The sequence below is a fragment of the Chanodichthys erythropterus genome, chromosome 24 (assembly GCF_024489055.1).
Source record: "Chanodichthys erythropterus isolate Z2021 chromosome 24, ASM2448905v1, whole genome shotgun sequence".
NCBI classification, from domain to species: domain Eukaryota; kingdom Metazoa; phylum Chordata; class Actinopteri; order Cypriniformes; family Xenocyprididae; genus Chanodichthys; species Chanodichthys erythropterus.
The window spans coordinates 7,282,496-7,303,568 of record NC_090244.1 but is presented as its reverse complement, the minus strand read 5'-3'; the positions used below and the strand labels follow the sequence as shown (position 1 = coordinate 7,303,568).

General features: G+C 38.1%; 1 protein-coding gene across 1 annotated transcript in view; it reads right to left on the bottom strand.

Moving 5' to 3' along the window:
* Positions 1 to 20,777, bottom strand: part of LOC137015601 (mucin-5AC-like) — a 69,159-nt gene extending 48,382 nt beyond the window's left edge. Inside the window, exons 1-25 of the mRNA XM_067380648.1 lie at positions 20,682 to 20,777; positions 18,902 to 19,163; positions 18,697 to 18,811; positions 14,634 to 14,724; positions 14,347 to 14,468; positions 13,980 to 14,199; positions 13,429 to 13,554; positions 12,845 to 12,959; positions 11,982 to 12,120; positions 11,734 to 11,847; positions 11,503 to 11,569; positions 11,266 to 11,403; positions 11,005 to 11,169; positions 9,794 to 9,888; positions 9,557 to 9,683; positions 4,935 to 5,190; positions 4,794 to 4,846; positions 4,507 to 4,607; positions 4,269 to 4,420; positions 2,027 to 2,165; positions 1,814 to 1,918; positions 1,329 to 1,508; positions 983 to 1,222; positions 728 to 884; positions 349 to 474 (exon numbers count right to left, since the gene is read on the bottom strand). Coding sequence (XP_067236749.1) covers positions 349 to 474; positions 728 to 884; positions 983 to 1,222; positions 1,329 to 1,508; positions 1,814 to 1,918; positions 2,027 to 2,165; positions 4,269 to 4,420; positions 4,507 to 4,607; positions 4,794 to 4,846; positions 4,935 to 5,190; positions 9,557 to 9,683; positions 9,794 to 9,888; positions 11,005 to 11,169; positions 11,266 to 11,403; positions 11,503 to 11,569; positions 11,734 to 11,847; positions 11,982 to 12,120; positions 12,845 to 12,959; positions 13,429 to 13,554; positions 13,980 to 14,199; positions 14,347 to 14,468; positions 14,634 to 14,724; positions 18,697 to 18,811; positions 18,902 to 19,163; positions 20,682 to 20,754 — 3,478 coding nt within the window. The 5' untranslated portion in view covers positions 20,755 to 20,777. The remainder of the gene's footprint in view (positions 1 to 348; positions 475 to 727; positions 885 to 982; positions 1,223 to 1,328; positions 1,509 to 1,813; positions 1,919 to 2,026; positions 2,166 to 4,268; positions 4,421 to 4,506; positions 4,608 to 4,793; positions 4,847 to 4,934; positions 5,191 to 9,556; positions 9,684 to 9,793; positions 9,889 to 11,004; positions 11,170 to 11,265; positions 11,404 to 11,502; positions 11,570 to 11,733; positions 11,848 to 11,981; positions 12,121 to 12,844; positions 12,960 to 13,428; positions 13,555 to 13,979; positions 14,200 to 14,346; positions 14,469 to 14,633; positions 14,725 to 18,696; positions 18,812 to 18,901; positions 19,164 to 20,681) is intronic.
* Between the last annotated feature and the right edge of the window lie 296 nt (positions 20,778 to 21,073).

The window sequence follows — 21,073 nt, the reverse complement described above, 5'->3', positions numbered from 1 at the left end:
AAAAAGCTTAACCTACAAACATTTTCTTTCCCTGTAGATTGCGGAGTTGTCTTGCAAGTAGAATGTATTTTTAAAAAATGATGTGTGAAAGAAATTTTGTTCTCCTTGGTCATTACTGTGTATGAAAACACATTTTCAAGTGTTTTACAATATTCTCCCAGAGAATGAAAGATTAGGCCAACAGGATTGGTATAATTAAGTTTACTGTGAAAAAGTTTGAAAAATAATCATCATAAAAAATAAAATAAAAAAAAAAATAAAAAAAATTAACTCGAAATGTAGAGGAATGTGGGGGGATGGAGTCCAGGAACACTCAGACTTCAAAAATGCAAAACAGTGTGTACTCACCTTCCAGGTGTAAAATGTTATTGCAGATACCATCAGGGTTGAGACAGGTTTTGTAGCAAGGTGTATGACACGGACTGTAGTGCCATGTGCATTCTCCTGGTTTATTGTAATAGTCACAGTACACAGCTGAGAGAGAAACATGAATATAAATATGAACACAAAAAGTATTAATACAAATTAACTAAATGAAATGCAATGAAGTACTACAGTACACTGTTGAAAGAAAGAAAACACTTAAGCATTGATTAAATTAGACAATCAATCTATTCACCTCTTTTTCTCCAGCACAATGGCTGAAGATACTGAATTTAGAATATGCACGAAAATCACATTCAAAGGTTACAGATTTAAAATGTGCAATAGAATTAAAGATGCTTACGGCAGATCTCAGGTGTTCTCCAATCGACACAAACACCTGCCTCATTGCAGGCTAGAGCATAAGCTGCCACAGCTGCACAGAAGCACTCACAATCTCCACCTGTGTCACATGAGCATGAATCCTTCACACAGTTTTCATAATATGGGTTTGGATCTACCTGTGGAAAAATGTGTTTCCCACCTTAAATGTTGGATTCTTGTATACCACTTTACAGCAAGCTTCAATTCATTGACTCAAAATGCTTTCCATCTGTACCTTGTTATGGCAGTCTTTGAATGTATCTTCTTTTATGATGCTACATTGTATTTTTGCCCATGTCTCTCGATTGGGGGTCTCAAGGCATGGGTTAAAGTCTGGTTTTGCATCAGGGCAGGTGCTTAACACTTTCCAGCTATCCACAAACTCCAATACATTTATTGTTGGCAAATTTCCCTGTGTCGTGAAGTCATCTTTTCCATTTCCATTGAAATTTCCACACAAGCCACAAATCTCTCCCTGTGAAAATATAATGAAGCACAGAGGTTAAGCTACAAATAAATGAAACTGAGGGACTATTGTAAATTGTCTGGAAATGTCAGTGAAATTCATGACTTCAACTTACCATGTGTTGAGGTTGCAGAATGATGCGGACGGTGGTTTTGCGGTCCCACAAAATTGTCAGTCCAATGTCAGCATCAATGACAAGGTACATCCCGATGTTTCTCTCATTGTACTTGATCTTTGGACCACTTCCAGTATCAGTGGGTTTTATAGTCCCGTCAGAAAGCAGCAGCCAAGTCCTCTGTGTGTGAGTGTGCGAGAGAAGTTGTTAGAAAGAAAAAACTAAAATGATACTGCATGATAGATAATATTAAAAGAGTCTTGAAACACCCATTTCAGCACAGGTCAGTTCTGAAAACAAACATTGCATCCAGTGACTGACATTCAATATTTGAATATTTGATTCCAATATTTCTTTCAAATGTTGAAGAAAATAGTGGGAAAATCATTTACATGCTGTACAGCTTGCTTTAGTATTTCACAACCCTTTAGAAACATCTTTTATTTTGCTCTGAATGAGCTTGAGATGAACACCTTTAGCCTTACCCCCAAAAGTATCCCTACAGCCTTTGAACATGTAGTTCCTGTTGTTCCACAAGGCATATTCTCGGTGATCACGTGAAAATTGCCAGTTTTATTTCCACAATTATTCTGTAAAATAAAAGAGCATGACCTTTTGCCTCTGGAAGAGGTTTATTAGTAACTTTATTTTCATGAAATATCTAATCAAATGCTGTTGTGTCCACCCATAGCTCATACCTGAGCAGCAATATAACTGCAGTCTCCCCTGAAGCCAAATCTTTGCTGATCAAAAGTTTTATAATGTCCACTGCCATATATGGTGCATATGCCTGGACACTTATAATGTGTGCATTTCCATTTTCCCCGTCGACAAGTGCTGTAAATATAGAGGTAGACTTAAATTTTAAAAACTGTCATTCTACAGGATAATACTATAGATCATAAACACAGGGTTTTTTACACAGGGTTACTGAAATAAAAAATAATAAAAACTATCTAGATAAATAAAAACGTCTCAGTTACGTATGTAACCCTTGTTACATACGTCAGAGACTTACGTCAGAAGTGAACCGACGAATTGGGATATCGCAAGAGAGACCTATCACCTTCAAGTGTAAACTAAACGAGCCAATGGACAATGGCGTGCAAGCTTTGCGTCACACTCACCGCCCCCCGCGAGCAGGTATAAATGCTGAAAGCGGAGCGCTCACACTTTGATTTTCGTTGAGGAGATGAGCATGTAATCCGCACTCAGTGGACACACAGGAACTCCATTCCCTCCTTCAGGGAACGAGGGTTACATATGTAACCGAGACGTTCCCTTTCAGTCTGTCACGTTCGACGTACGTCAGAACTGAACCGACAAATTGGGACCCCTAATAAAAAGCCACAGTTACTGTCCCCTTCCAGAGGCAACGCAGCCGAGTCTTTATCTCCAGATGACTCTTGCTCACCTTCTGATGCCACGATCGACATCTGGTCATCTGCCGGCGCACCAAAGGAAACGGCTGTTCGCTCACGAGAGGGACCACCACGATCCTCCGGTAGCACCACTGGCTGCAGTGTAGTGGAGAGGTTAGGGGCCCACGGAGAAGATCTCTGCAGGGAAGCCCTAACCGTAATCCTCAGATCACCCTTCTTACACGCCGTGGCGCCACTCTCCTGGCGTGAACCAGAAAAAACAGCAGCCCGGGGCATAGGGGAGGGGACCCCTGCTCCCTGAGAACCAAAGAACGAGAGTCTGGATCTCAACACTGAGAAGGTAATATTCTCGCAGTGAGAAATTTAACCATCCACAAAAGATGCTTCAGCATGCTGAATGCCCATTCATGTAATGCAGTGATTGTGACCATCAGCAGGGGCCAGGGAACATCCGCATCCAGTCCCAGCTAGCACAGCATGGTGGGGCCCAGATGGGTGTCACCTGGGCTGCCTAACTTGGGCACAGACATTTTTGTCCACAGTTTCCGTGGAGGCCCCACATGGGTTAGCCAAGATGAAATGAACACTGCTCAGTGTGCACACTACAGACTGTTAAATGTAACAGAGAAACATGCTGGAGTTAATGAGATAATTAGGTGATAACGAGCAGAATCACCGAAGGACAGAGGAACAACAAGAACTACAACTTCAGCCACAGCCTTCAATGAAATCAACTGAAGATAAAAGACATTAAATCTCTCAAGATCTGATTAAACATCTCCACAAACAGCATTACCAGCATAACCCATGTGGGGCCTCCATGGAAACCGTGGACAAAAATATCTGGGCCCCAGTTAGGCAGCCCAGGTGACACCCATCTGGGCCCCACCATGCTGTGCTGGCTGGGGTAATGCATGGACGGAATGACATCTTTAAAAAGACACAGTGTCCATCTGTTAAGCTCTTTTAGAAAGGAAAACGGTCTTTGTACAGGTGCTGAAGCACACAGGGGATCAGCCGCGGTGCAATTGTAGGTTCACACTGGTCACCTACAATCAGCACACACAGAGAAAATTGGCCAAAATCGCAGACCTGACCAGCAACAATCAAAGCTTGCTATGAAAAAGCAGTGTGAGAGCTGTGTAAAAGCTTGCGGCCGACGCTGTAAAGTGCCGTTTCACCAACACTCTCCAACAAAGGCTCAGAAAGACTTTTTGGAGCAACAGAAACACAAATGCTTGGCTCCGAAGCGAAAGACAAAGTGTGAGTGCTCCGCTTCTGCATTTATACCAGCTCACAGGGGAGCTTGACACAAAGCTTCCACGCCAATGTTCATTGGCTCATTTAGTTTACACTCAAAGGTGATAGGGCACTCTTGTGATATCCCAATTCGTCGGTTCACTTCTGACACTGACTGAACGGAACAACTAAATGCCAAAAACACACAAATCCAAAAATTGCTGAAAATGGAAAATATATAAAAAGAAAACTAAGTCAAAATATTATTAAAAATATAATAGTATATTAATGATGCTAAGGTAACACTGGTTTTACACACCATTTATTGCAATCTATGGTTATCTCAGTTCCTGTTGCATAAAACTGTCCATCATGTTTACATGGGCAGTTATCTGGTTTAACGCAGTGTCCTCTGCCATCATCCAATAGACCTAAAGGACACTGGCAGCCGGATTGACAGTCCACCGAGAACTGGGAAGAAGGGAAGAAAACATAAAAATAAGATCACCAGCAAAATCAAGCTATAGACTTTGGGAAAGAAAAAACTATGGACTCACACAGTCAACTTCCTGTTGCAAACAAGTCTGTGCACACTCCAATCCATGTTCATCTGGGCCTGCTGTACTGCAGTTGAAGAAAACCTTTGGAGAAGAACATCCTGCAAAAGATATCAGATGCAGATGTTCCACTATTCATGTACTTTTTATATAATCATATTTAAAGACCATTTACAACAGATTTTAACGAATTTTGCAGGTAAGGGTGTGCTATTGGTGCTTTACTGATATGTTCACCAAAAGCATACTTATTGAGCTATGCAGCAGATTAAAGTAATTTTTCATACCCAGAATTTGGGTTTTCCAGGAACGACAGTGGATCTTTCCATTCCTGCAATCACTGGAGAGAGAAATAAAATCAAATTGTCTAATAAATTCATAGTTTGCATAACTAATGCACTAATGTAAATAAATGACCATCCGCTTACCAGTGTTCATCCCTAATGGTGACAGACTTGCCGGGATGGATTTTCACTCCGTTGTGGTAACATGGGCATTTTTCCATAGGTACACATAGTTCATTCTCATCATGGTAGTGTCCTTCTGGACATGCGCATCCATCAACGGGCACAAAGTCAACGCTGCAGCTTTGGCGCTCAGAGGCGAGAGAAAGACAGGTACGCTGGCAGCTCTGCAGCTGATAGGAGTAGTTCTGCGAGGCCGGGCAGTTCTCTGTATACTTCTCTGTAGGGATAAGTTTGAAAAGAATGTGTTGTAAAAGGGCATGGAGAAAAATGGCAAGCATTCTTCTAATCTTCTAGCCTAAATAAGGGGTTTTCAAACTTTTTGATGCCAAGGACATCCAAATGTGATAATCCCACTTGTGAAGGATGCCCTTTCTAAATACTATATATATATATAGAATGCCCTTGTAAATCCCTTGCAAGCAATCACAGAAGTGAATCTTTGACCCATAGACATCACCAGACTCTTGGTTTCACACTTCATGCTTTCATGCTTTTCCAGGCCTTTAATGCAGCCATTTTCAAAGGTTGCTTGTTTTAGGGAGTTTCTGCCTTTAGTCTTATCTTCATCTGGTGAAATGCTTATTCAATAGGATTTAAATCTGGAGACTGACTTGGAATGTCCTGAAAAAGATAGATACAACTGACAAGATTCAGCAACTTACAATGACCAGGTCAGCTGAGAAAATTGACAGCAGTTGATAGACAAATGACAAGGGCTATGAAAAAACTCTAAAATAACTGTCAGTAAAATCACCAGCAACCTCCAGAAAGTGCTGTTCTCAGGAGACGTCACTAACAGAATTACAGAGGATACACAGCAAGATCAAATATCTGACCAGTACCAAAAATAGGAAAGCCAAGTAGAATTTGCAAAAACACACAGAGATGAGCCAGTAGAGTTTTAGAACATAGTTTTATGGACAGATGAGACAAATATTAACCTTTATCAAAGTGGGAAAGTAAAAAGTGTGGAGAAAAAAGAAACTGCAAATGATCCAAGGCATACAACCTCATCTGGAAAGCATGGTGGAGGTAGTATCATGTCATGGGCATGCATGTCTACCTCTGGAACAGGTTCACTCATCTTTATTGATGACTTATTCAATGATGACAGCATAAGAATGAATTCAGAAGTGTACAAAAGAATCTTGCCTAACAGTGTTTAAGAAAATGCCACAAGACTCATTGTAAAGTGCTTCATATGGCAACAGGACAATGACCCAAAACACTAGTACTGCCAACTTAATCAAGATTATCATGGTAAAGAAAATTTTGGGTTTTAGATTGGCCAAGTCAGTTTCCAGATTTAAATCCCATTTAACATGCATTTCACTAGCTGAAGAGGAGACTAAAGGCAGAAACGGAAAATGGCTATATTAAAGGCCTGGAATAGCATTTCAAAGTGTGAAACCAAGAGTCCAGTGATGTCTATGGGTCACAGACTCGCTCCTGTAATTGCTTTTAAGGGATCTACATTTAAATATTAACTTTTACATATTTACATTTGCTTTGAGTTAAACTGTCCCAATACTTATGCCCACATTAGGAAGAGGGATGAAACTTTATCCCCCAGTTTCACAGACAAGGCTTAAGCTAGTCCAAGACTAAAATGCATGTTTGAGCTATTTTAACTGAAAGTAACTTGTACTGACAGATCTTAAAATACGTCAGTGCCATTTTTTGTCTCAAGATACACATCAGTAATGTTTTTTTCTATTGTACGTTTATAAAAGCTACTTCAATATCCTAATTGAACTAAGGCCTAATCCTGTCTTAGGCTAAGCCCTGTCTGTGAAACCAGGCCTAAAAGTGCTGTACTTCTTAATTGGTAAAACATTTTGTAGTGTGAAAAATTAGTAATTAGTGTTGTCAACTAAAGGGCAGTTATTAACACTGCACTGACAGAAGCTGAATGGTGTCAATCACCATATGAGAGACGTTCAACGATCTAACAAATGGCTTTCAACATAATTCAATCGGTGAAAACAAGAGCCGACCAATGCGAACACATCTGACAAAACTCAACGAAAGTGTCTGTTACCATCTGTCTCCATGTAGAAGGCAACATTCTCAGAACCTTGCACAACATTCCCTAAAGTTCTCAAAAAGGTGACGAAAATTCCGAACCTTTACAGAACATTCGGGACGTTCCTAAAACGTCCTCTTTTGGTAATGAAAGTGCTGCAGTTCAAGTTTCCTTATATGACTTTAGGGGGGCGTTCCATTTTGGTTATTTTATGGTCAAAAAAGAACATTAAAAAGAGGACATTTGGGACATTAACAGAACATTCCCACACGGTCCTCTATTGGTCATTTAATAACGTTCCCAATATGAGTGTAGGGGGATGTTCTATTTTGGTTATTTTATGGTCATGCAAGAACATTACAAAGAGGACATTTGGGAAGTTAACAGAACGTCCTATAGTAATAGTCCCCTAAACATTCCCAGAACATCCTAAATGTTCCCTGAAGGTCCATCAACTAACATTGTCTAGTAATGTTCCAAGAACGTTCAGAAACTGTCGCGATGTGGAGTTCTTTTAAGGTTTGGGGAACGTTATTTGGTGGACCTTCAGGGAACATTCAGGACGTTCTAGGAATGTTTAGGGACTATTAGTATAGGACGTTCTGTTAACTTCCCAAATGTCCTCTTTGTAACGTTCTTGCACAACCATAAAATAACCAAAATAGAACGTCCCCCTAAACCCATATAAGGAACGTTACAGTTAATGTCCCAAATGACAAACAGTTAATGTCCCAAATATCCTCATTGTCACGTTCTTATGTGACCATAAAATTTACCAAATTGGAATGTCCCCTTAAAATCATATAAGGAACCCTAAACTGCAGCACTTTCATTACCAAAAGAGGATGATTTATGTCCCAAATGCTCACTTTTAGGCAAAGTTGCACAAGGTCACAAGAACATCGCCTTCTATGTGTGTGTTTTATAGAAAATAATAAAGTTTGAAATCACCGTTATGGAGGTGAGCATTTGCTTTAGATGGGCTCTTGATTCTTGCCATTATTAATATTAGATTTTTTTTGGCTATTTTAACTGTGTTTTCAAGACATGTTTGTTATAGTAAAGAAATGCAAGAGAATTTCTGATCAGATGATTTGGGTTGTTTGGTGTATTATATGCTAGTTTTGCATTAATTAATGGTTAGGGTTTTTTTTTTTTAAAGTTCATTATACAGAGTTTTGATCAGTGTATAAAAGACTCACACAGACATCATGAATCAGTGTATGATCCTCAATAATGGTGACAATAAACAAAAATCTTTTTTGTGACTTTAGTAGTAGTGTTTTGTGATGCTCAGAGTTAATCTGTTTATCTGAAAATTTTGTCACCATTGTTGAGGATCATATGCAGAATCTTGATGTCTGTGTGAATCTACACAATGCTGTCTGAATAATTTCTGCACAATGACAATAAATTAAAAATGTCAATGCAGGACAGGGTTTCATGCATTATCATAGGACTGCAACATTAAAGAAAATACAATATTCAGAGATCAGTGAATAAGATCACTGTATGATGTTCATCAACAATGAGCAACCAAACCCATTTGATCAGATTTTTTTTTTTGTTTGTAACAAATGCTTTAGAAACAATTACAGTTACAACAATTGGAGAAAAAATAAAGTTTAAACATCAAGGGTAAGGAGTCCAACTAAAGGAAGTGCTTACCTCCGTAACAGTGACATTTATACATTTTCATAAAACATCAACACCTCATTAAGAAGATTTGTATGAAAGAAACAAAGTCAGAGTGGTTTGTGATCAGTGAAGATGCTGAGATCTAGAGAGATCTGTTAGTGTTTAATGTTGTTTCTGTTATCTGCGTTTTGTGAGGTCACCATTGTGCTTGAGAGTAGTGCCAGTGCTTCAGTCAGTGATGATCCAGAAACACTGATGTTCTGCTGCATGTTACTTTATTTAAAGACAGTAACTGTGTAGTTGCTGATGCAGTGATACAGCAGTTAGATTAGCTCATAGCTCATGCATGTGCTGTTGTCAGCTAATGATTTACTGCAAGAGATTTGCATTTTAAAGAAAAGGTTTCATAATATTAATCCAGGAATTACCTAAAAAGAGCTTTTTTGTTAGACATTTAAGAAAAATTAGTTTTTGTTTGAACAGCTACTTCTGTTAGTCAATTTTTTGACAAGGGCAGCAGGGAGGTTCTGAGAACATTTCCAAATAAAGTATGGTTCCCTAAACGTTCAGAGAACGTCTTGAATGTTCTGTGAAGGTCCACCAAATAACGTCCCCCAACTGGGAACGTTACTAGACAACGTCCTTAACACCAGTGGGGAGGTTCTGAGAATGCTCTGGGAATGTAAAATTTCTAGCAGGGTCGGTGCATCTCAATGTGAATTGGCCTTAAATAAATCACAATAATCACACTTTCTTTAAAAAGCAGAATGACAGCAATATAAAATTGTTTTACTTTTTAAATACACTTTTGACATTTTTTATACTGCAGTTTTCCACAAACCCCCCTTGTGACAACCTGGTTTGAAAACTCCTTGCCCATCCATCTGTCTGCCAAATTAACAGCTTTCATCCTTCTTACCACACACAATTTCTCGCCAGCCTTGGAGGAATATTCCTTTAGCCGCACAGGCCCGGGTGTATGAGGAGAACACTGTACACAGACAGTCCTCGCTCTTCTCACAGGTACAGCTGGAGTATTTGCATCTCTGAAAGCACATAAACTTGTTGTGTCACTGCTTATTGTGGGATGTTGGGTAACATTCATTAAAACATGGAAAATGTTACAGTTCTCAAGGTTTCCTGTTTCAGATCTTACTTTGTAGTAGCTGTCTGGATTGACAGTGCTGTGACATTTAGCAAAGAGGCTCTCCTTGTCCTTCATCCTGGAACACCAGTGCTCGGCAAAGTGCTCTAAAGGCATCATAAAATATGGTATTTTATACAAAACTCTTACTTAAAGGTGCTATAGAATTGGAAATTGAATTTACCTTGGCATAGTTGAATAACAAGAGTTCAGTATATGGAAATGACATACAGTGAGTCTCAAACATCATTGTTTCCTCCTTCTTATGTAAATCTCATTTGTTTAAAAGACCTCCGAAGAACAGGCGAATCTCAACATAACACCGACTGTTACGTAACAGTCGGGATCATTAATATGTACGCCCCCAATATTTGCATATGCCAGCTCATGTTCAAGGCATTAGACAAGGGCAGCCAGTAATAACGTCTGGATCTGTGCACAGCTGAATCATCAGACTAGGTAAGCAAGCAAGGACAATATCGAAAAATGGCAGATGGAGCGATAATAACTGACATGATCCATGATATCATGATATTTTAAGTGATATTTGTAAATTGTCTTTCTAAATGTTTCGTTAGCATGTTGCTAATGTACTGTTAAATGTGGTTAAAGTTACCATCATTTATTACTATATTCATGGAGACAAGAGCCGTCGCTATTTTAATTTTTAAACACTTGCAGTCTGTATAATTCATAAACACAACTTCATTCTTTATAAATCTCTCCAACAGTGTATAATGTTAGCTTTAGCCACAAAGCACTATCAAACTCATTCAGAATCAAATGTAAACATCCAAATAAATACTATACTTACATGATCTGATGCATGCATGCAGCATGCATGACGAACATTTTGTAAAGATCCATTTTAAGGGTTATATTAGCTATGTGAGCATTTAAATGGGAAGCAGCCTGAATCGGCGCATATTTAATGATGCCCCAAAATAGGCAGTTACAAAATTAATAAAAATAAATCTATGGGGTATTTTGAGCTGAAACTTCACAGACACATTCAGTGGACACCTTAGACTTATATTACATCTTGTGAAAAAGCATTCTATGGCACCTTTAACAACAAATTGCATATATGTAATAAGTAAATGAACAGTGGTGCTCCTGTGCACCTTCAAACCCTTCCATACATGTATAAAACTTTACAAACATGAAATTGAAAACTGTCCAATCTGACTTCATACTGATTTTGGATGCAAAAAGTCTCTCACCGACGTCACTGCTGTAGGAACAGGGGTCATCCATCCTCTCAGTGCGGTCGGGACAGTTGGAAAGGGCCTTCCAGGCATTAGCGAAGGAAGCCGCTGTACCCTCCACCACTCCCTGAGGAGTCTTCAGGTCATCAGACAGCACTTTATTAAAATTTCCACAGAGACCTGTACAAGCACACAAATGGCACATCATTGGCCATCATGATGGATTCACTTCTTAATTCAGATGTTTTTTCTTGCTTTTAAAGACAGAGGTCTCACCACAAGTCTTGCCCTGGAAGCTTTGGTCCACAGTGATGTACACCTGCATAAGAGGCACCAGCTGTACCTGCACCTGCAGCCCAAAGGAGGTCTGAAGCATGATGTGAAACGATGACGGCATGAACACTGTGAAGTCAGCTGGAGAAAAGAGTCAAAGAGTTTGCAAAACATTTCATATATCTCTAGCACACAAGGTTTAAAGCACAGAAACAAACTAAAGAGCTTCTTCTTCCTCACCTGTCATGTAAGGAAGTGAAACTTCTGCATTTTGTTGTACCGTCCCATCAGCTTTAATAATCAGAGGCTGAAGAAGAAAGCACACCATCATAGTTTTATTTTGCACAAGCTACATTTCTGTTTAAATTAACCATTCAGTATTCAACTAAAATGACCTGTTTGCTATAAAAGCCAAATATACAAGTCTTTTGTGTTGTTGTCGTTGTTGAGGAAGTAGAGCATTATACACACATTTTTCTTGTCCTTGTCAAACAGCACCACAACAGATTTCAAACAGGTGTCCGTTTCATGAGTAAAACAAGGAACAATCTGACCCAATATGATGAACTTGGACTCATCACAGTCCTACAAAAACACAAATGCAAAAGTTAACATTTATAAGGATTTCACATATTCCTAATGGATACAAGCAAAACAAATCCAAGCTCATATGTCTTAGCAACTACAGAAGATCTAATTAGTAACTAAAACATGCTTACTTTTGAGAGCTCATAGTTGCAGTCTCCATGGAAAGTGAATTCTTTCCCATCGTAGGTGGTGAAGTGAGATCCTTCCTCTACTGCGCACAGGCCAGGGCCGGGAATACTCACACAGATCCATTTTCCCTCCTCACATATACTGAATTACACAATACAATTACAAACAAAGACAGTAAACAACAAGCTTCAGATGCCAACATGGTAAACCACACTTTTGTTGTTTTATTTTATATTTTTATACACTTTTCCTATTCATCCAATGTCATCATAATTTAGCATTTAGTAAGGCATATGCATTTAAAGGGATAATTCACCCAAAAATGGTACACCATGCCGTACTACATTATGTCTTCCTACACTATAACGCGGAGTACGTCATGGCATCGTGTACTACGTACACTTTTTAGATGTACATCGAATGTGTATGGCTGTCACGGCGGAAGCTGGTTATTTTACTTTATAAAGTTTTAAATAAGGATATTTGTCTTACACAAACAAATTGATTCACTTCAGAAGGCCTTTATTAACCCCCTGGAGTCATATGGATTAATTTTTTTGTCTTGAAAATCTGGGAAGCCATTCACAACCAATATAAACCTTGGAGGTATAAGGATATTTTTAAATATATCTCTGACTGTGTTTGTCTGAAAGAAGATCATATACACCTAGGATGGCTCGAGGTAAATCATGGGAAAGGCCTGCTTTTCATTTTTAGGTGAACTACCCTTTTATTACTAATAGCAAATTAATAATTTTCTTCTATACGAGTAGTAAAATGCTTGAGATATATAAAGGGTCACGGAATGCACTGGGCTAAAAAAAAACAGTAGTGTTACACACATTTTACTATTATGTTTAATTACCATTCTTCCTCATCTTTGCGAAGAACCTCTCCTGTGTTGTAGACACGGTCATGCTTGCACTGACACTTTTCTGCTGAGATGCAGCCCGTGTTTGAGATGTCATCAAAAACAGTTCCTGTAACAAAGACACTGCATTAATATCAACTTTATGTGGTTCTTCATTAAGAAAAATGCAAATAAATAAATAAATAAATACATTACCATTCAAAAGTTTGGGGTTCAGAAATATTTTTTTGAATGTTTTTGAAAAGTCACTTTGAAAGTCACTACTCTTACTAATAAAAAATATAGTAAAAAAGCAATATTGAAAAATTACTCCTGTCTTTAGTGTCACATGATCCTATAGAATTCATTCTAATGTGCTAACTTTCTGCTCAAGAAACATTTCTTATAATTATCAATGCTGAAAACAGTTGTGTGCCTTCATATTTCTATATAAATAGAATGTTTAAAAGAACAGCATTTATTCTAAATAGAACAATGCCTTTATTGTCACTTTTGTTCAGTATTAATGCATCCTTGTTGAATAAAAGTAAAAACTTTCTAATCCCAAACTTTTGATATTTTATGTATAAACTACTGACCTGGTAGGCAAAAGCAGCCATCGATGTTGTGTTCCTCACACAGTGTGTTTGTGTTTCTGTGTAAGCATGTGTCCATACAGGGGGAGCCGCTTTCAGAATGTACCATATTGTAGGGGCATGTGACAGCTGCATGGGAATACAAATCATACAGAGATTTACACCATGTCTGGATGTGACATTTCTCGCATTGTGTTGCAACAGCTCGAGGCCGTCTACACAGGATGCGTCAAAGCGACCATTTTGCAGTCCATTTGTTCTTCATGTCAGAAGTAGCGTGTACACTTGAAGTATGTCAGAAATAAAGCGGGGCATCAGGTTAATGTCTGGAATTTGTCATGTCGCTTCATGTCACATCCAGTGTAGACAGCATCACTGATTGTAATGGGTTCGATTTGCTTTCATCGTGTCGCATCTGGTGACTTTTTATTTTTAAAATGACAATTAAATTAAATTAAATTAAACAATAAACAATTAAAGGATACAAAGCAAAGAAAAAGCTCAAGGTAGAACAATTCTGTAGTTTCTACCAGAACTATCATGGTATTTCTTACCACAGAATTTTGCTGTTCTCCAGGTCGGTGGAGTTCCTCCAGCATGCGAACACTGACGTGAATATTCAGACAAAGTCGCACAGAGTGCGGTGGTGTCTTCGTCTTCAGGTTCACGTGAACAGATATCAATTGTACAGGCCTTGATATATGGCTTGGTGTTCAAAACCAAGTTACAAGAAGACCACTTTTCATCCTCCAAAAGGTCTGCACAATCTGCCTGCTGTTGTGAAAAGGACATGGGACATCTTGAACCTCAAAAAGTCCATATTAACAATATTGGAATTCTGAGTTGCTGTTGTGACAATTAATAGTTTTGATTAATAGTTTAATAGTTTCATTTGGAATGAACAACTTTTCTGTAACTTACATATTTTTCACATTTGTCCACCACATTTTGCTCATCAATGTTTTCAAAAGGATCTTCGCAGTCATGTGTTGGGTTGGGAACTCTGTGCTTATTTCCAAACTCAGTATAGCCAACCTTCCGTCCTGTATTAAATAAGATACAGACACACTTGATCTTCTCTGATATTCTTAAACCCTTTTGGATATTTATCAGATTACAAAAACATGAGGATTAATCATTACTGTTCATAACTGACAATAATGACTAAATTCAGTAAAGTAAGAAATTAGTATGTAAAAGTAACTTACCGGATTCAATGAACTCACTATAAACTGGAACTCCATTAAAATCACCACATAGTCCACAAGTGCGATTGGAATATTTGGAGTCCAGTTCCACCTAACACAGAACCAAACAAAACTTCTTGGTTAGATATTTTGACTTTGTATTTTTGGCCAATTGACATTAAGTTAGTTCTAATGATAACTGATCAAAGCAAGGACAAAACTGGAATATGGAATAGACATCACTTGTATTCTTGAGGGAAAAGGCCAGTGCAAGCCATTGGAACCAGTAACATGGTATAATGATGTCCTCAGGTAATATGGTACTAAATTATTACCATATACATATACCATTGGTATTTTCACAGTACACTTTTTTTGTCAGTAAACACCAGTGAATATCATCTGCAGACTGAAATTCACTGTTTTGAATAACTATTGCATGTTCATAAGGATACAATTGCAGATATTTCAATGTGTAACAGAAAACTGCCTTATATAGTGTTTCACTTCAAATGTTGCAGTTTGCACAATATGCTAAATCATTTACTGGTTACTTCCTTGAAAAGTCTGCTACTGGTTTCCTGTGGCATAAACTAGTTTCACCTCAGTTAAACACTGTCATGTTGTGTAATAAATTCTTCTCCCCAAACTACTCAAAAAAGTGTTTTACGAATACATGAATATAAACATGAAACATGATTATAAACATCACATGTAATGCCTCACAAACCACACGTACGCTCCATTTACATTTTGTCTATTTCAGAATGCAAAAAAAAAATTATCTTTTTTTTCGATAAAAAGTTCTATCAATCATGTATGTCGCTGTTTTAAATATTGGCCATTTTCCACAAAATCCCACCTATTTGAGTGCTTGTCCAATCATCATACAGAGAAGCATGGCGCTCAGGTGGAACAATATGATGACTGACATATCATTGTCAGAATTAGGTTATTTTTTCCAATCCGAGAAAGCAGCAGTGTACACCGAATCTTCATATGCTGTTTGATTAATTTACAGCGAAACAAATTATACTTTTACCAAGCTTAGAATGCTAGTTTCCGATCTGAAGTGAGTTTGAGGATATAAACCATGATCCACAAATTAGTGGAAAGAAACAGGCTGTAGTCCGAAATTGCCCCTATACCCTTAACTAGGGCACTATTTGAGGGGACAGCAATTTGTAGTGGAAACCATAAGCTGAATCCCAAATGGCACCCTAAACCCTCACGGTCTTCCTCTGAGTCTTCACTTTCGTGACGTAATGCTGCTTTGACTGCTGTGTAAAGTCCTCTGCATAGCTTGCTGCAAAGGGGACACTAGCGAGCACCCTCCTGAAACTTAAAATGATGAATGGCGGGACACCCTACGGTCTCGTGGACTTAACAGACACCAAAGTCCCTTTCGAGGAAAGTCTGTTCACTCTGTGATCATATTTGCAATGCCTCCGGGCAACTATTTCGGGCATCCAAGACCAAGTCCTATCTATTTGAATGGGGGAATCCTTAAATCTCAAAAACTGCTAGGCAAACTCACAATTAAATAACATATTTCAAATCAGCAACAAAATCTGACATGAACTGTCCCATAAATGTTGTTTCTTATGCTCAAATAGCAATGCGCATGTGCAGTCCTAATCGCAAATCTCAGGTTTCTGTGGAAACCGGGGCTTCTAACTGCAGTTTCATTTACGCAATCAGCGATTGACCCTTTTAGAAGGTGGGAGGTATTCCGCCATATTGCGCGTTGCAATTTCTCCCATTCATAACTAATAGGAGTGAATTGTCTTTCTATATCTATAGAAGGTATACACGTGACGTCACCGTCGACCGTTACGACTGCGGTCACGCCCACTAAAGCCGAGTTCAGACTGCACGATTTTCAAAGTACTGTCTGGCACGCAAACTATCACAACCAAACACGCGAGATGTGACTAGGAGACAACGCGTGCAAGACCGGAGTTTTCACGTGAGTCTAGGATTAATATTAAAAATGGTTGCCCGCAAGAAGCTTGCAATACGACTTGCCTGTGCGCTGATTTGCGAAAACAAGAAAAACAAGAAAAAGAAAAGAAGAATATGGAGGAGGAAATGGTTGGGGAGAAGCGAGGAACAAGGATTGTGTGTTCTGCAACGAGAGTGGTCTATAACTCCTCCCCGAACTCCCCACTGCTCTGTATCTGGATCTCTCATTGGCTGTCGGCCATCGCCAATGTAGTTTTCAGTCAGAACACTTTTCACACAGCAGGATTTTGAATCGCCGACAGGTCAAGATATTTAGCATGCCAAATATCTCACGGGCATCAGCGACTCGTCTGCGATTCTCTCAAATCGCGTCTTTGCTCATTCACACTGCGTGATTGTCACTCGCGTGAACGAACACTGATTTGCCTGTGATTTCAGGCATTTGTCGGCGATTTCTCAAAACCTGTCGGCGAGCCAAAATTGGGGCTAAAATCGTGCAGTCTGAACTCTGCTTAAGTGGCAAAAGACTGAGCGGCAGCATTGGTTTTCAGTGTGAATGATGGGAAAAAAACACAAAACACTTCCAAAAAAGAACTTTGTGATCGCCTCTACAAATAGCTTTGACACAAACTCTGAGGTATATATTTAAAAACTGCAGAAAGCAACAGAAAAAAGAAGCAAATGGATCACTGCAATTCACAGAAACAACTCGACTCCAGGCAGAGAAACATGGATTTGCAGTTATCATTGTTTCAAATTGTTGGATTTTGAGGTAAAATCATACCGTATATTGTATTGTTATATATTATGTTGACAACTCATCAATTAAATATTTTCCATCTTATATTCTGCATAATAGTGTGTTTTTAAATAAACAACACTGACAAAAACTATATAAAACTATATATGTTTTAAGGCTGGACAATATTACGATATAACATTGATATAAGTGATTACGCAGATTTAAACCTACCTATAATGTAGTTATATTAAATATTCACAGGCAGATTTGCTTTATGTATTCCCCCGCCGTCGATATCAGGCACATATGTCAGGAAACACGATTCCTGGCTGCATGTCAATATCCATGGATTAGGTTTATTTGACAAGTTGTAAGGAACACTTTCGAGCCCAACCTTTAGTAATCGTTTGTTTTACTCGCGTTTTCGCAGTTTCCCCTATTAAATCCAGTAATGCAGCAGGTTCTTTTGCCACTCAGTCCAGCTGAGGGAGCGCGTTTTCGGCGGGAAAGTGACGTCGTTGCACGCTCTATAGTCTTTGCGGACACGCGCACGCAGCATCCATTGTAAGTCCACAAGACCGAAGGTGTATAGAAGTGTGCCATTTGGGATTCAGCCACTGTGGACGTTTTTCAATCCCATACAGCACCGCAATAATGAGTGTACAATTGATGTACGCCCAACGGCTAGAGAATACCCATAATGCACTGTGAGAGTCGCGTGACTTGAATGAATTCCGGCGTCTTGAAGATGGAGCCAGCATACATTTTTCAAACTGCTGGCTACAGAGTGATATTCATCAGGTATAAATTCCATTTTAATTATTAAATTGTTTAATTACGGTTTATGCATGCAGAGTTCAAGATTAATCTTTTCATCTTACTACTTACTGGGGCTACCAGTTTGCTAAAATGTTAAACAGCAACCACAAACTATATGCACAAGCGGCAGCCCTTGCGATGCACTCAATGTCCGAATTCACTGTCATATGAGCCGGTTCTTTTTAGTGTATCAAAAACATACAGCATTAACAGTGCAGTCTGACTCACTATCAAATGACTCATATGAGTCGGTTCTTTTTACTGAATCAATAACATACAGCACAGTGTAGTCTAACTCACTATCAAATGACTCATGTGAGTCGGTTCTTTTTAGTGAATCAAAAATATACAGCAGCAGTGTTTGATTCGATAACTGATTACTTGTATTGTATGTAGGCTATATGAGCCATTTTTATTCATCAATCATACAAAATAGACTTTTTGAAGCAAGATTAGTGTAGTTAGGTTTGTGAAACTTAAATCAGACTGATATGATATCCACATGAAAATCTATAGTTAAATTTTTTTTTGAAATCATAACGAGCCACATAGCCTCACCATAACTGCGTCCTCTTTGTTCCACGTGACAGTGATGCCCATTTTGGAATAGAGCTTAGTGTAAATTGTGTTTTCTTCCACAAGGATCCCTGAGACATGCACAGGCAGTGTTACGCTGAATAAGAGAAAAGATTAAAATGAAAAATTGTCCGATCAAAACTTTTCTTTGGGAGCAAATTAGCACTTCAGTTCTGCAGAATCTTACTTTTGTCCATTGATCACAACCTGGTTCTCGGTAAACTCAACGGCAATGTCATTGATACTAACTGACACCCTGCTGATCTTTGGGTTATTGGTGTGTTCAGTTCTCTTCACATGAACCAAGAACTCACGAATGAGGCTTTGGCAGTCAGACGCCAGGTTATACTCGCACATGCCTGGGAACTGATAAACGTCCCCATCGAATGTCTTGAAGTGGAAGTTTCCCCACATGCTGCAGATGTTGTTGACATGGTTACTTGGAGAGACTGCAAAAAAAAAAAAAAAAAAAAAAAATGCAATTCAAAGAAATGTGAGTTTTTAATATTGAGATAAATTAGTGCATTTTGGGAAATGTAATTTTTCTACCACAGCCTATAAAATGAATTAATTTATTAAATATAATTATGAAATTATGTAAGTGGCATTTCAAACGTTGATCATTTATATAGTATGTATAAACGTATATATGCTTCTATGCTTACAGCACTTACATGGCTTTATTTCCATTTTAATGTCCTTAAACTCTAATTTGAATTACAATTATGCTTTCTGTTTGCATACTCAATTAAAATTCAGGAATTTAAATGACATTCCTGGTTTGTTAACTTTTACATTTATGCTTAAAAAAAAAAAAAGAGTAATCCATAAAATTACGCAAACATTTTTCATAACTGACTCTGTAGTAACTTCTAAAGCAAGTCATCAATGGAGCTGATAGTATCAGGTTCATGTGATGAAACTATGATGTTCAAAAGTGTTATAAGGTGGTTGGTTCTTGTTTTTGTTTTATTTTTATTTTATTTTTTTTCAGACACTGATGCTGTTTCCAACTACAACATCATGCTATTTGACAAAACCATTTCAGCTTTAATTATTATTATTTGATAAAGTTATTTAGCACCAATAATGCCATGGTAAAAGTCACAGTGCTCAGGAAACAACGTATATTGTGCTTCTCAAATTTTTGCATCAGAATTTTATGACATTGTTTTTGTGAATTGTGAGGACATTCCATAGGCATTTTATACTGCACAAACCATATTTTCTATCACCCTACACCAGCCCAACACCTAAACCTACACCATCACAGAAAAATGCACATTTTACTTTTTCAAAAAAACTCATTCTGTATGATTTATAGGCCTTTTGAAAAATGGGGACATGGTGTAATGTCCTCATAAGTCACCCTCTCCTTGAAATACCTATGTCATACCCATGTCATTATACAATTAATTTGTGTCCTGATATGTCACAAAAATGCACACGCACACACACATTTCAGATATTGGATCTTGAGTATAAAAGCTCCTAAATGGTATATTGGCTGTCAATATTATTTAGTCAAATAAAAAAAATAAATAAATAAATAAAGATGACAATTAGGAGGACACCAAATGATAACTAAAAATTATTTAATTTAAGTATCAAGTCATTTCTGATTGTTGTTTAGTTGCAGTAACATAATTATATTCATACGGAAAGGATTTAGACCAAAATAATTAAAACAATTTTACATCAATTTCAAATAACTTAAAATAAAATAGAATGAAATGAGACATCCCCTTCAAGAACCATTTCAAGTACCGGAGGTTTTAACTAAAAGTTAACTTTTACCCTTCATTGAATGAACCTGAATTAATTAAATAATTTATGTTTGTTGCAGTAAAATATATACAATGGGAAAGGTTTTAGACAAATATTATATTATTAAAAATAATAACCATTAAAATAAAATAAAATAAAAAAATAAAATAAAATGATACACCATCCTCAAGAACTCTTACCGTTCTTTGAATCCACCTGAATGCCGATAAGCGCCAAAAGCAGTATGCAGTATTTAGATGTTCTCCACTCCATGGTGGGAGGTGAGAGAGGTCTACAGGTAGAGCTTCAGTACTGATGGATTTCTTTGCATACCCCCTTTTATATCATTTCTCATTCACCTTTCTCACCCCACCCTACAGGGAGGGTCTGCCAGCCTTCGTATGAAACAGAAAAATGCTGACCTGGTATTACAAAAGTCCAGTGATGGTGTGTGTGTGTGTGTGTGTGTGTGTGTGTGTGTGTGTGTGTGTGTGTGTGTGTGTGTGTGTGTGTGTGTGTGTGTGTGTGTGTGTGTGTGTGTGTGTGTGTGTGTGTGTGAGGGCGGCAGTTCCTCTGCCTTTCTGAATGATGT